Source organism: Oncorhynchus mykiss, chromosome 26, assembly GCF_057628025.1.
Source record: "Oncorhynchus mykiss isolate SJ-2025 chromosome 26, ASM5762802v1, whole genome shotgun sequence".
Classification (NCBI taxonomy): domain Eukaryota; kingdom Metazoa; phylum Chordata; class Actinopteri; order Salmoniformes; family Salmonidae; genus Oncorhynchus; species Oncorhynchus mykiss.
In genome coordinates, this window is record NC_143047.1 from 47,586,651 (window position 1) to 47,601,809 (window position 15,159).

The 15,159-nt window shown below is 52.4% G+C and overlaps 1 protein-coding gene across 3 annotated transcripts in view; it reads right to left on the reverse strand.

Annotated features, from left to right (window-relative positions):
- The window catches only part of vps13c (vacuolar protein sorting 13 homolog C), a 238,197-nt gene that overhangs the window by 161,659 nt on the left and 61,379 nt on the right, over positions 1–15,159 (reverse strand). For all 3 annotated transcript variants that reach the window (XM_090223330.1, XM_090223331.1, XM_090223329.1), the window contains 2 exons: positions 7,537–7,637; positions 1,243–1,385 (listed from right to left, as the gene is read on the reverse strand). In XM_090223330.1, coding sequence (XP_090079456.1) covers positions 1,243–1,385; positions 7,537–7,637 — 244 coding nt within the window. The remainder of the gene's footprint in view (positions 1–1,242; positions 1,386–7,536; positions 7,638–15,159) is intronic.

A 15,159-nucleotide genomic window follows, 5' to 3' on the forward strand; every position in this document is an offset into this window, starting at 1 on the left:
AAAGAGAGACCCACTTGATGGCCTGCGCCCCGGGTCTCTGGGAGACGGTGGTGCTGGGTTGCGATTAGGGACGGGTCTCTGGGAGACGGTGGTGCTGGGTTGTGATTAGGGACGGGTCTCTGGGAGACGGTGGTGCTGGGTTGTGATTAGGGACGGGTCTCTGGGAGACGGTGGTGCTGGGTTGTGATTAGGGACGGGTCTCTGGGAGACGGTGGTGCTGGGTTGTGATTAGGGACGGTGGTGCTGGGTTGTGATTAGGGACGGGTCTCTGGGAGACGGTGGTGCTGGGTTGTGATTAGGGACGGGTCTCTGGGAGACGGTGGTGCTGGGTTGTGATTAGAGACGGGTCTCTGGGAGACGGTGGTGCTGGGTTGTGATTAGAGACGGGTCTCTGGGAGACGGTGGTGCTGGGTTGTGATTAGGGACGGGTCTCTGGGAGACGGTGGTGCTGGGTTGTGATTAGGGACGGGTCTCTGGGAGACGGTGGTGCTGGGTTGTGATTAGAGACGGGTCTCTGGGAGACGGTGGTGCTGGGTTGTGATTAGAGACGGGTCTCTGGGAGACGGTGGTGCTGGGTTGTGATTAGGGACGGGTCTCTGGGAGACGGTGGTGCTGGGTTGTGATTAGGGACGGGTCTCTGGGAGACGGTGGTGCTGGGTTGTGATTAGGGACGGGTCTCTGGGAGACGGTGGTGCTGGGTTGTGATTAGGGACGGGTCTCTGGGAGACGGTGGTGCTGGGTTGTGATTAGGGACGGTGGTGCTGGGTTGTGATTAGAGACGGGTCTCTGGGAGACGGTGGTGCTGGGTTGTGATTAGGGACGGGTCTCTGGGAGACGGTGGTGCTGGGTTGTGATTAGGGACGGGTCTCTGGGAGACGGTGGTGCTGGGTTGTGATTAGGGGACGGTGGTGCTGGGTTGTGATTAGAGACGGGTCTCTGGGAGACGGTGGTGCTGGGTTGTGATTAGGGACGGTGGTTCTGGGTTGTGATTAGGGACGGGTCTCTAGGAGACGGTGGTGCTGGGTTGTGATTAGAGACGGGTCTCTGGGAGACGGTGGTGCTGGGTTGTGATTAGGGACGGGTCTCTGGGAGACGGTGGTGCTGGGTTGTGATTAGGGACGGTGGTGCTGGGTTGTGATTAGGGACGGTGGTGCTGGGTTGTGATTAGGGACGGTGGTGCTGGGTTGTGATTAGGGACGGTGGTGCTGGGTTGTGATTAGAGAAAGAAAGAGAAAGACCCACTTGATGGCCTGAGCCCCGGGTCTCTGGGAGACGGTGGTGCTGAGGTCAATCATCTGGATCTTCAGGATCTCTGGGACGTTGGGCTCCTCCCTCACCGTGATGGACGTACGGAACAGCTTGAAGGTCACCACCACTGCCACGTACTGGAGGGCACAGAGAGGCATACAGGGGAATAAACAGACACACACAGAGAGGCATACAGGGGAATAAACAGACACACACACACAGAGAGGCATACAGGGGAATAAACAGACACACACACACACACACAGAGGCACACAGGGGAATAAACAGACACAGAGAGGCACACAGGGGAATAAACACACAGAGAGGCACACAGGGGAATAAACACACACACAGAGAGGCACACAGGGGAATAAACACACAGAGAGGCACACAGGGGAATAAACACACACACAGAGAGGCACACAGGGGAATAAACACACACAGAGAGGCACACAGGGGAATAAACAGACACACACACACAGAGAGGCACACAGGGGAATAAACAGACACAGAGAGGCACACAGGGGAATAAACACACAGAGAGAGGCACACAGGGGAATAAACACACAGAGAGGCACACAGGGGAATAAACAGACACAGAGAGTCATACAGGGGAATAAACACACACAGAGAGGCATACAGGGAAATAAACACACACAGAGAGGCACACAGGGGAATAAACAGACAGAGAGGCATACAGGGGAATAAACAGACAGAGAGGCATACAGGGGAATAAACAGACAGAGAGGCATACAGGGGAATAAACAGACACAGTTTCCCAGGTAGCTGTCAGTACCGACATAGAAACAGACAGAGACATACCTGCTTGGGTAAGGCCAGGTTGTTTCTCAGGGAGCTGTCAGTACCAACGCCCGAGGACAGACACAGAGACATACCTGCTTGGGTAAGGCCAGGTTGTTTCTCAGGGAGCTGTCAGTACCAACGCCCGAGGACAGACACAGAGACATACCTGCTTGGGTAAGGCCAGGTTGTTTCTCAGGGAGCTGTCAGTACCAACGCCCGAGGACAGACACAGAGACATACCTGCTTGGGTAAGGCCAGGTTGTTTCCCAGGGAGCTGTCAGTACCAACGCCCGAGGACAGACACAGAGACATACCTGCTTGGGTAAGGCCAGGTTGTTTCTCAGGGAGCTGTCAGTACCAACGCCCGAAGACAGACACAGAGACATACCTGATTGGGTAAGGCCAGGTTGTTTCTCAGGGAGCTGTCAGTACCAACGCCCGAGGACAGACACTGAGACATACCTGCTTGGGTAAGGCCAGGTTGTTTCTCAGGGAGCTGTCAGTACCAACGCCCGAGGACAGACACAGAGACATACCTGCTTGGGTAAGGCCAGGTTGTTTCCCAGGGAGCTGTCAGTACCAACGCCCGAGGACAGACACAGAGACATACCTGCTTGGGTAAGGCCAGGTTGTTTCCCAGGGAGCTGTCAGTACCAACGCCCGAGGACAGACACTGAGACATACCTGCTTGGGTAAGGCCAGGTTGTTTCCCAGGGAGCTGTCAGTACCAACACCGAAGACAGACGACACAGAGACATACCTGATTGGGTAAGGCCAGGTTGTTTCCCAGGGAGCTGTCAGTACCAACGCCCGAGGACAGACACTGAGACATACCTGCTTGGGTAAGGCCAGGTTGTTTCTCAGGGAGCTGTCAGTACCAACGCCCGAGGACAGACACAGAGACATACCTGCTTGGGTAAGGCCAGGTTGTTTCCCAGGGAGCTGTCAGTACCAACGCCCGAGGACAGACACTGAGACATACCTGCTTGGGTAAGGCCAGGTTGTTTCCCAGGGAGCTGTCAGTACCAACGCCCGAAGACAGACGACACAGAGACATACCTGCTTGGGTAAGGCCAGGTTGTTTCTCAGGGAGCTGTCAGTACCAACGCCCGAGGACAGACACAGAGACATACCTGCTTGGGTAAGGCCAGGTTGTTTCTCAGGGAGCTGTCAGTACCAACACCGAAGACAGACGACACAGAGATATACCTGCTTGGGTAAGGCCAGGTTGTTTCCCAGGGAGCTGTCAGTACCAACGCCCGAGGACAGACACAGAGACATACCTGCTTGGGTAAGGCCAGGTTGTTTCCCAGGGAGCTGTCAGTACCAACGCCCGAGGACAGACACTGAGACATACCTGCTTGGGTAAGGCCAGGTTGTTTCCCAGGGAGCTGTCAGTACCAACACCGAAGACAGACGACACAGAGACATACCTGATTGGGTAAGGCCAGGTTGTTTCCCAGGGAGCTGTCAGTACCAACGCCCGAGGACAGACACTGAGACATACCTGCTTGGGTAAGGCCAGGTTGTTTCTCAGGGAGCTGTCAGTACCAACGCCCGAGGACAGACACAGAGACATACCTGCTTGGGTAAGGCCAGGTTGTTTCCCAGGGAGCTGTCAGTACCAACGCCCGAGGACAGACACTGAGACATACCTGCTTGGGTAAGGCCAGGTTGTTTCCCAGGGAGCTGTCAGTACCAACGCCCGAAGACAGACGACACAGAGACATACCTGCTTGGGTAAGGCCAGGTTGTTTCTCAGGGAGCTGTCAGTACCAACGCCCGAGGACAGACACAGAGACATACCTGCTTGGGTAAGGCCAGGTTGTTTCTCAGGGAGCTGTCAGTACCAACACCGAAGACAGACGACACAGAGATATACCTGCTTGGGTAAGGCCAGGTTGTTTCCCAGGGAGCTGTCAGTACCAACACCGAAGACAGACGACACAGAGACATACCTGCTTGGGTAAGGCCAGGTTGTTTCCCAGGGAGCTGTCAGTACCAATGCCCGAGGACAGACACAGAGACATACCTGCTTGGGTAAGGCCAGGTTGTTTCCCAGGGAGCTGTCAGTACCAATGCCCGAGGACAGACACAGAGACATACCTGCTTGGGTAAGGCCAGGTTGTTGCTCAGGGAGCTGTCAGTACCAACGCCCGAGGACAGACACTGAGACATACCTGCTTGGGTAAGGCCAGGTTGTTTCTCAGGGAGCTGTCAGTACCAACGCCCGAGGACAGACACAGAGACATACCTGCTTGGGTAAGGCCAGGTTGTTTCTCAGGGAGCTGTCAGTACCAACACCGAAGACAGACGACACAGAGACATACCTGCTTGGGTAAGGCCAGGTTGTTTCCCAGGGAGCTGTCAGTACCAACACCGAAGACAGACGACACAGAGACATACCTGCTTGGGTAAGGCCAGGTTGTTTCCCAGGGAGCTGTCAGTACCAATGCCCGAGGACAGACACAGAGACATACCTGCTTGGGTAAGGCCAGGTTGTTTCCCAGGGAGCTGTCAGTACCAATGCCCGAGGACAGACACAGAGACATACCTGCTTGGGTAAGGCCAGGTTGTTTCTCAGGGAGCTGTCAGTACCAACGCCCGAGGACAGACGACACAGAGACATACCTGCTTGGGTAAGGCCAGGTTGTTTCCCAGGGAGCTGTCAGTACCAACGCCCGAGGACAGACACAGAGACATACCTGCTTGGGTAAGGCCAGGTTGTTTCCCAGGGAGCTGTCAGTACCAACACCGAAGACAGACGACACAGAGACATACCTGCTTGGGTAAGGCCAGGTTGTTTCCCAGGGAGCTGTCAGTACCAACACCGAGGACAGACACAGAGACATACCTGCTTGGGTAAGGCCAGGTTGTTTCTCAGGGAGCTGTCAGTACCAACGCCCGAGGACAGACACTGAGACATACCTGCTTGGGTAAGGCCAGGTTGTTTCCCAGGGAGCTGTCAGTACCAACGCCCGAGGACAGACACAGAGACATACCTGCTTGGGTAAGGCCAGGTTGTTTCCCAGGGAGCTGTCAGTACCAATGCCCGAGGACAGACACAGAGACATACCTGCTTGGGTAAGGTCAGGTTGTTTCTCAGGGAGCTGTCAGTACCAACGCCCGAAGACAGACACAGAGACATACCTGATTGGGTAAGGCCAGGTTGTTTCTCAGGGAGCTGTCAGTACCAACGCCCGAGGACAGACACAGAGACATACCTGCTTGGGTAAGGCCAGGTTGTTTCCCAGGGAGCTGTCAGTACCAATGCCCGAGGACAGACACAGAGACATACCTGCTTGGGTAAGGCCAGGTTGTTTCCCAGGGAGCTGTCAGTACCAATGCCCGAGGACAGACACAGAGACATACCTGCTTGGGTAAGGCCAGGTTGTTTCCCAGGGAGCTGTCAGTACCAACGCCCGAGGACAGACACAGAGACATACCTGCTTGGGTAAGGCCAGGTTGTTTCCCAGGGAGCTGTCAGTACCAACACCGAAGACAGACGACACAGAGACATACCTGCTTGGGTAAGGCCAGGTTGTTTCCCAGGGAGCTGTCAGTACCAACACCGAGGACAGACACAGAGACATACCTGCTTGGGTAAGGCCAGGTTGTTTCTCAGGGAGCTGTCAGTACCAACACCGAAGACAGACGACACAGAGACATACCTGCTTGGGTAAGGCCAGGTTGTTTCTCAGGGAGCTGTCAGTACCAACACCGAAGACAGACGACACAGAGACATACCTGCTTGGGTAAGGCCAGGTTGTTTCTCAGGGAGCTGTCAGTACCAACGCCCGAGGACAGACACAGAGACATACCTGCTTGGGTAAGGCCAGGTTGTTTCTCAGGGAGCTGTCAGTACCAACGCCCGAGGACAGACACAGAGAAATACCTGCTTGGGTAAGGCCAGGTTGTTTCTCAGGGAGCTGTCAGTACCAACACCGAGGACAGACACAGAGACATACCTGCTTGGGTAAGGCCAGGTTGTTTCCCAGGGAGCTGTCAGTACCAACGCCCGAGGACAGACACAGAGACATACCTGCTTGGGTAAGGCCAGGTTGTTTCTCAGGGAGCTGTCAGTACCAACGCCCGAGGACAGACACAGAGACATACCTGCTTGGGTAAGGCCAGGTTGTTTCTCAGGGAGCTGTCAGTACCAACGCCCGAGGACAGACACAGAGACATACCTGCTTGGGTAAGGCCAGGTTGTTTCTCAGGGAGCTGTCAGTACCAACACCGAGGACAGACACAGAGACATACCTGCTTGGGTAAGGCCAGGTTGTTTCTCAGGGAGCTGTCAGTACCAACACCGAAGACAGACGACACAGAGACATACCTGCTTGGGTAAGGCCAGGTTGTTTCCCAGGGAGCTGTCAGTACCAACACAGAGGACAGACACAGAGACATACCTGCTTGGGTAAGGCCAGGTTGTTTCCCAGGGAGCTGTCAGTACCAACGCCCGAGGACAGACACAGAGACATACCTGCTTGGGTAAGGCCAGGTTGTTTCTCAGGGAGCTGTCAGTACCAACACCGAAGACAGACGACACAGAGACATACCTGCTTGGGTAAGGCCAGGTTGTTTCCCAGGGAGCTGTCAGTACCAACACAGAGGACAGACACAGAGACATACCTGCTTGGGTAAGGCCAGGTTGTTTCTCAGGGAGCTGTCAGTACCAATGCCCGAGGACAGACACAGAGACATACCTGCTTGGGTAAGGCCAGGTTGTTTCTCAGGGAGCTGTCAGTACCAACGCCCGAGGACAGACACAGAGACATACCTGCTTGGGTAAGGCCAGGTTGTTTCTCAGAGAGCTGTCAGTACCAACACCGAAGACAGACGACACAGAGACATACCTGCTTGGGTAAGGCCAGGTTGTTTCTCAGGGAGCTGTCAGTACCAACACCGAAGACAGACGACACAGAGACATACCTGCTTGGGTAAGGCCAGGTTGTTTCCCAGGGAGCTGTCAGTACCAACGCCCGAGGACAGACACAGAGACATACCTGCTTGGGTAAGGCCAGGTTGTTTCTCAGGGAGCTGTCAGTACCAACGCCCGAGGACAGACACAGAGACATACCTGCTTGGGTAAGGCCAGGTTGTTTCCCAGGGAGCTGTCAGTACCAACGCTAGAGGACAGACACAGAGACATACCTGCTTGGGTAAGGCCAGGTTGTTCCTCAGGGAGCTGTCAGTACCAACGCCCGAGGACAGACACAGAGACATACCTGCTTGGGTAAGGCCAGGTTGTTTCTCAGGGAGCTGTCAGTACCAACGCTAGAGGACAGACACAGAGACATACCTGCTTGGGTAAGGCCAGGTTGTTTCCCAGGGAGCTGTCAGTACCAACGCTAGAGGACAGACACAGAGACATACCTGCTTGGGTAAGGCCAGGTTGTTCCTCAGGGAGCTGTCAGTACCAACGCCCGAGGACAGACACAGAGACATACCTGATTGGGTAAGACAGACACAGAGACATACCTGCTTGGGTAAGGCCAGGTTGTGAGAACTACCACTGTATCCGATGGCCGTGTAGAGTTTAGCCTTCTCGTCAGCAGACATCAACTCTTCAATGCCTGTAGCTAAAAAAGGGGAGGGTTAAACATGAGGAACACCAATCAATGATGGTCAAACAAACAGAACACCAATCAATGTGTTCCCTGGTGTTCTCAAGGTTCCACGTGAGGACGATCAGGGACTGTATTCATCAAGAATCTCAGAGTAGGAGGGGCTGATCTAACATCAGTTCGACCTTTTACGTTATAATGAATAAGGCTATATGGACAAAGTGGACCTGCTCTGACTTGGAGATCAGAACTCCAAGTCTAAAACACAACACAGCCTTGTCTCTCATTGAGGACAGAGGATTGAGAATGCTGGTCGTTAGTCTCTTGAGGGTTATCAGGTCGTTAGTGTCTGGAGGGTTAGCTCGTCGTTAGTCTCTGGAGGGTTAGCTCGTCGTTAGTCTCTGGAGGGTTAGCTCGTCGTTAGTCTCTGGAGGGTTAGCTCGTCGTTAGTCTCTGGAGGGTTAGCTCGTCGTTAGTCTCTGGAGGGTTAGCTCGTCGTTAGTCTCTGGAGGGTTAGCTCGTCGTTAGTCTCTGGAGGGTTAGCTCGTCGTTAGTCTCTGGAGGGTTAGCTCGTCGTTAGTCTCTGGAGGGTTAGCTCGTCGTTAGTCTCTGGAGGGTTAGCTCGTCGTTAGTCTCTGGAGGGTTAGCTCGTCGTTAGTCTCTGGAGGGTTAGCTCGTCGTTAGTCTCTGGAGGGTTAGCTCGTCGTTAGTCTCTGGAGGGTTAGCTCGTCGTTAGTCTCTGGAGGGTTAGCTCGTCGTTAGTCTCTGGAGGGTTAGCTCGTCGTTAGTCTCTGGAGGGTTAGCTCGTCGTTAGTCTCTGGAGGGTTAGCTCGTCGTTAGTCTCTGGAGGGTTAGCTCGTCGTTAGTCTCTTGAGGGTTAGCTGGTTGTTAGTTTGTTAGTCCCTTGAGGGTTAGCTGGTCGTTAGTTTGTTAGTATCTTGAGGGTTAGCTGGTTGTTAATTTGTCTCGAGGGTTAGCTGGTCGTAAGTTTGTCAGTCTCTCGAGGGTTAGCTGGTTGTTAGTTTGTTAGTCTCTTGAGGGTTAGCTGGTTGTTCGTCTCAAGGGTTAGCTGGTCGTTAGTTTGTTTATCTCTTGACGGTTAGCTGGTCGTTAGTTTGTTTATCTCTTGACGGTTAGCTGGTCGTTCGTTTGTCTCTTGAGGGTTAGCTGGTCGTTCGTTAGTCTCTTGAGGGTTAGCTGGTCGTTCGTTAGTCTCTTGAAGGTTAGCTGGTCGTTAGTCTCTTGAGGGTTAGCTGGTCGTTAGTCTCTTGAGGGTTAGCTGGTCGTTCGTTAGTCTCTTGAGGGTTAGCTGGTCGGTCGTTAGTCTCTTGAGGGTTAGCTGGTCGTTAGTCTCTTGAGGGTTAGCTGGTCGTTAGTCTCTTGAGGGTTAGCTGGTCGTTAGTCTCTTGAGGGTTAGCTGGTCGTTAGTCTCTTGAGGGTTAGCTGGTCGTTAGTCTCTTGAGGGTTAGCTGGTAGTTAGTCTCTTGAGGGTTAGCTGGTCGTTAGTCTCGAGGGTTAGCTGGTCGTTAGTCTCGAGGGTTAGCTGGTCGTTAGTCTCGAGGGTTAGCTGGTCGTTAGTCTCTTGAGGGTTAGCTGGTCGTTAGTCTCTTGAGGGTTAGCTGGTCGTTGGTCTCTTGAGGGTTAGCTGGTCGTTGGTCTCTTGAGGGTTAGCTGGTCGTTAGTCTCTTGAGGGTTAGCTGGTCGTTAGTCTCTTGAGGGTTAGCTGGTCGTTAGTCTCTTGAGGGTTAGCTGGTCGTTGGTCTCTTGAGGGTTAGCTGGTCGTTGGTCTCTTGAGGGTTAGCTGGTCGTTGGTCTCTTGAGGGTTAGCTGGTCGTTGGTCTCTTGAGGGTTAGCTGGTCGTTGGTCTCTTGAGGGTTAGCTGGTCGTTGGTCTCTTGAGGGTTAGCTGGTCGTTGGTCTCTTGAGGGTTAGCTGGTCGTTGGTCTCTTGAGGGTTAGCTGGTCGTTGGTCTCTTGAGGGTTAGCTGGTCGTTGGTCTCTTGAGGGTTAGCTGGTCGTTAGTCTCGAGGGTTAGCTGGTCGTTAGTCTCGAGGGTTAGCTGGTCGTTAGTCTCTTGAGGGTTAGCTGGTCGTTAGTCTCTTGAGGGTTAGGTGGTTGTTAGTCTCTTGAGGGTTAGGTGGTTGTTAGTCTCTTGAGGGTTAGCTGGTCGTTAGTTTGTTAGTCTCTTGAGGGTAAGCTGGTTGTTCGTCTCGAGGGTTAGCTGGTCGTTAGTTTGTTTATCTCTTGACGGTTAGCTGGTCGTTAGTTTGTTTATCTCTTGAGGGTTAGCTGGTCGTTCGTTTGTCTCTTGAGGGTTAGCTGGTCGTTCGTTAGTCTCTTGAGGGTTAGCTGGTCGTTCGTTAGTCTCTTGAGGGTTAGCCGGTCGTTAGTCTCTTGAGGGTTAGCTGGTCGTTCGTTAGTCTCTTGAGGGTTAGCTGGTCGTTCGTTAGTCTCTTGAGGGTTAGCTGGTCGTTAGTCTCTTGAGGGTTAGCTGGTCGTTAGTCTCTTGAGGGTTAGCTGGTCGTTAGTCTCTTGAGGGTTAGCTGGTCGTTAGTCTCTTGAGGGTTAGCTGGTCGTTAGTCTCTTGAGGGTTAGCTGGTCGTTAGTCTCTTGAGGGTTAGCTGGTCGTTAGTCTCTTGAGGGTTAGCTGGTCGTTAGTCTCTTGAGGGTTAGCTGGTAGTTAGTCTCTTGAGGGTTAGCTGGTCGTTAGTCTCGAGGGTTAGCTGGTCGTTAGTCTCGAGGGTTAGCTGGTCGTTAGTCTCTTGAGGGTTAGCTGTCGTTAGTCTCTTGAGGGTTAGCTGGTCGTTAGTCTTGAGGGTTAGCTGGTCGTTAGTCTCTTGAGGGTTAGCTGTCGTTAGTCTCTTGAGGGTTAGCTGGTCGTTAGTCTCTGGAGGGTTAGCTCGTCGTTAGTCTCTGGAGGGTTAGCTCGTCGTTAGTCTCTGGAGGGTTAGCTCGTCGTTAGTCTCTGGAGGGTTAGCTCGTCGTTAGTCTCTGGAGGGTTAGCTCGTCGTTAGTCTCTGGAGGGTTAGCTCGTCGTTAGTCCCTTGAGGGTTAGCTGGTCGTTAGTTTGTTAGTATCTTGAGGGTTAGCTGGTTGTTAATTTGTCTCGAGGGTTAGCTGGTCGTAAGTTTGTCAGTCTCTCGAGGGTTAGCTGGTTGTTAGTTTGTTAGTCTCTTGACGGTTAGCTGGTCGTTAGTTTGTTTATCTCTTGACGGTTAGCTGGTCGTTCGTCTCAAGGGTTAGCTGGTCGTTAGTTTGTTTATCTCTTGACGGTTAGCTGGTCGTTAGTTTGTTTATCTCTTGACGGTTAGCTGGTCGTTCGTTTGTCTCGAGGGTTAGCTGGTCGTTCGTTAGTCTCTTGAGGGTTAGCTGGTCGTTCGTTAGTCTCTTGAGGGTTAGCTGGTCGTTAGTCTCTTGAGGGTTAGCTGGTCGTTAGTCTCTTGAGGGTTAGCTGGTCGTTCGTTAGTCTCTTGAGGGTTAGCTGGTCGTTCGTTAGTCTCTTGAGGGTTAGCTGGTCGTAAGTTTGTCAGTCTCTCGAGGGTTAGCTGGTTGTTAGTTTGTTAGTCTCTTGAGGGTTAGCTGGTTGTTCGTCTCAAGGGTTAGCTGGTCGTTAGTTTGTTTATCTCTTGACGGTTAGCTGGTCGTTAGTTTGTTTATCTCTTGACGGTTAGCTGGTCGTTCGTTTGTCTCGAGGGTTAGCTGGTCGTTCGTTAGTCTCTTGAGGGTTAGCTGGTCGTTCGTTAGTCTCTTGAGGGTTAGCTGGTCGTTAGTCTCTTGAGGGTTAGCTGGTCGTTAGTCTCTTGAGGGTTAGCTGGTCGTTCGTTAGTCTCTTGAGGGTTAGCTGGTCGTTCGTTAGTCTCTTGAGGGTTAGCTGGTCGTTAGTCTCTTGAGGGTTAGCTGGTCGTTAGTCTCTTGAGGGTTAGCTGGTCGTTAGTCTCTTGAGGGTTAGCTGGTCGTTAGTCTCTTGAGGGTTAGCTGGTCGTTAGTCTCGAGGGTTAGCTGGTCGTTAGTCTCGAGGGTTAGCTGGTCGTTAGTCTCGAGGGTTAGCTGGTCGTTAGTCTCGAGGGTTAGCTGGTCGTTAGTCTCGAGGGTTAGCTGGTCGTTAGTCTCGAGGGTTAGCTGGTCGTTAGTCTCTTGAGGGTTAGCTGGTCGTTAGTCTCGAGGGTTAGCTGGTCGTTAGTCTCTTGAGGGTTAGCTGTCGTTAGTCTCTTGAGGGTTAGCTGGTCGTTAGTCTCTTGAGGGTTAGCTGGTCGTTAGTCTCTTGAGGGTTAGCTGGTCGTTGGTCTCTTGAGGGTTAGCTGGTCGTTAGTCTCTTGAGGGTTAGCTGGTCGTTGGTCTCTTGAGGGTTAGCTGGTCGTTGGTCTCTTGAGGGTTAGCTGGTCGTTGGTCTCTTGAGGGTTATCTGGTCGTTGGTCTCTTGAGGGTTAGCTGGTCGTTAGTCTCTTGAGGGTTAGCTGGTCGTTAGTCTGTTAGTCTCTTGAGGGTTAGCTGGTCGTTAGTCTCTTGAGGGTTAGCTGGTCGTTAGTCTCTTGAGGGTTAGCTGGTCGTTGGTCTCTTGAGGGTTAGCTGGTCGTTGGTCTCTTGAGGGTTAGCTGGTCGTTGGTCTCTTGAGGGTTAGCTGGTCGTTGGTCTCTTGAGGGTTAGCTGGTCGTTGGTCTCTTGAGGGTTAGCTGGTCGTTGGTCTCTTGAGGGTTAGCTGGTCGTTGGTCTCTTGAGGGTTAGCTGGTCGTTGGTCTCTTGAGGGTTAGCTGGTCGTTGGTCTCTTGAGGGTTAGCTGGTCGTTGGTCTCTTGAGGGTTAGCTGGTCGTTGGTCTCTTGAGGGTTAGCTGGTCGTTGGTCTCTTGAGGGTTAGCTGGTCGTTGGTCTCTTGAGGGTTAGCTGGTCGTTAGTCTCTTGAGGGTTAGCTGGTCGTTAGTCTCGAGGGTTAGCTGGTCGTTAGTCTCTTGAGGGTTAGCTGGTCGTTAGTCTCTTGAGGGTTAGGTGGTTGTTAGTCTCTTGAGGGTTAGGTGGTTGTTAGTCTCTTGAGGGTTAGCTGGTCGTTAGTTTGTTAGTCTCTTGAGGGTTAGCTGGTTGTTCGTCTCGAGGGTTAGCTGGTCGTTAGTTTGTTTATCTCTTGACGGTTAGCTGGTCGTTAGTTTGTTTATCTCTTGAGGGTTAGCTGGTCGTTCGTTTGTCTCTTGAGGGTTAGCTGGTCGTTCGTTAGTCTCTTGAGGGTTAGCTGGTCGTTCGTTAGTCTCTTGAGGGTTAGCTGGTCGTTAGTCTCTTGAGGGTTAGCTGGTCGTTCGTTAGTCTCTTGAGGGTTAGCTGGTCGTTAGTCTCTTGAGGGTTAGCTGGTCGTTAGTCTCTTGAGGGTTAGCTGGTCGTTAGTCTCTTGAGGGTTAGCTGGTAGTTAGTCTCTTGAGGGTTAGCTGGTCGTTAGTCTCGAGGGTTAGCTGGTCGTTAGTCTCGAGGGTTAGCTGGTCGTTAGTCTCTTGAGGGTTAGCTGGTCGTTAGTCTTGAGGGTTAGCTGGTCGTTAGTCTCTTGAGGGTTAGCTGTCGTTAGTCTCTTGAGGGTTAGCTGGTCGTTAGTCTCTGGAGGGTTAGCTCGTCGTTAGTCTCTGGAGGGTTAGCTCGTCGTTAGTCTCTGGAGGGTTAGCTCGTCGTTAGTCTCTGGAGGGTTAGCTCGTCGTTAGTCTCTGGAGGGTTAGCTCGTCGTTAGTCCCTTGAGGGTTAGCTGGTCGTTAGTTTGTTAGTATCTTGAGGGTTAGCTGGTTGTTAATTTGTCTCGAGGGTTAGCTGGTCGTAAGTTTGTCAGTCTCTCGAGGGTTAGCTGGTTGTTAGTTTGTTAGTCTCTCGAGGGTTAGCTGGTTGTTAGTTTGTTAGTCTCTTGAGGGTTAGCTGGTTGTTCGTCTCAAGGGTTAGCTGGTCGTTAGTTTGTTTATCTCTTGACGGTTAGCTGGTCGTTAGTTTGTTTATCTCTTGACGGTTAGCTGGTCGTTCGTTTGTCTCGAGGGTTAGCTGGTCGTTCGTTAGTCTCTTGAGGGTTAGCTGGTCGTTCGTTAGTCTCTTGAGGGTTAGCTGGTCGTTAGTCTCTTGAGGGTTAGCTGGTCGTTAGTCTCTTGAGGGTTAGCTGGTCGTTCGTTAGTCTCTTGAGGGTTAGCTGGTCGTTCGTTAGTCTCTTGAGGGTTAGCTGGTCGTTAGTCTCTTGAGGGTTAGCTGGTCGTTAGTCTCTTGAGGGTTAGCTGGTCGTTAGTCTCTTGAGGGTTAGCTGGTCGTTAGTCTCTTGAGGGTTAGCTGGTCGTTAGTCTCTTGAGGGTTAGATGGTCGTTAGTCTCTTGAGGGTTAGCTGGTCGTTAGTCTCGAGGGTTAGCTGGTCGTTAGTCTCGAGGGTTAGCTGGTCGTTAGTCTCGAGGGTTAGCTGGTCGTTAGTCTCGAGGGTTAGCTGGTCGTTAGTCTCTTGAGGGTTAGCTGGTCGTTAGTCTCGAGGGTTAGCTGGTCGTTAGTCTCTTGAGGGTTAGCTGTCGTTAGTCTCTTGAGGGTTAGCTGGTCGTTAGTCTCTTGAGGGTTAGCTGGTCGTTAGTCTCTTGAGGGTTAGCTGGTCGTTGGTCTCTTGAGGGTTAGCTGGTCGTTAGTCTCTTGAGGGTTAGCTGGTCGTTGGTCTCTTGAGGGTTAGCTGGTCGTTGGTCTCTTGAGGGTTAGCTGGTCGTTGGTCTCTTGAGGGTTAGCTGGTCGTTAGTCTCTTGAGGGTTAGCTGGTCGTTAGTCTGTTAGTCTCTTGAGGGTTAGCTGGTCGTTAGTCTCTTGAGGGTTAGCTGGTCGTTAGTCTCTTGAGGGTTAGCTGGTCGTTGGTCTCTTGAGGGTTAGCTGGTCGTTGGTCTCTTGAGGGTTAGCTGGTCGTTGGTCTCTTGAGGGTTAGCTGGTCGTTGGTCTCTTGAGGGTTAGCTGGTCGTTGGTCTCTTGAGGGTTAGCTGGTCGTTGGTCTCTTGAGGGTTAGCTGGTCGTTGGTCTCTTGAGGGTTAGCTGGTCGTTAGTCTCTTGAGGGTTAGCTGGTCGTTAGTCTCGAGGGTTAGCTGGTCGTTAGTCTCTTGAGGGTTAGCTGGTCGTTAGTCTCTTGAGGGTTAGGTGGTTGTTAGTCTCTTGAGGGTTAGGTGGTTGTTAGTCTCTTGAGGGTTAGCTGGTCGTTAGTTTGTTAGTCTCTTGAGGGTTAGCTGGTTGTTCGTCTCGAGGGTTAGCTGGTCGTTAGTTTGTTTATCTCTTGACGGTTAGCTGGTCGTTAGTTTGTTTATCTCTTGAGGGTTAGCTGGTCGTTCGTTTGTCTCTTGAGGGTTAGCTGGTCGTTCGTTAGTCTCTTGAGGGTTAGCTGGTCGTTCGTTAGTCTCTTGAGGGTTAGCTGGTCGTTCGTTAGTCTCTTGAGGGTTAGCTGGTCGTTAGTCTCTTGAGGGTTAGCTGGTCGTTAGTCTCTTGAGGGTTAGCTGGTCGTTAGTCTCTTGAGGGTTAGCTGGTCGTTAGTCTCTTGAGGGTTAGCTGGTCGTTAGTCTCTTGAGGGTTAGCTGGTCGTTAG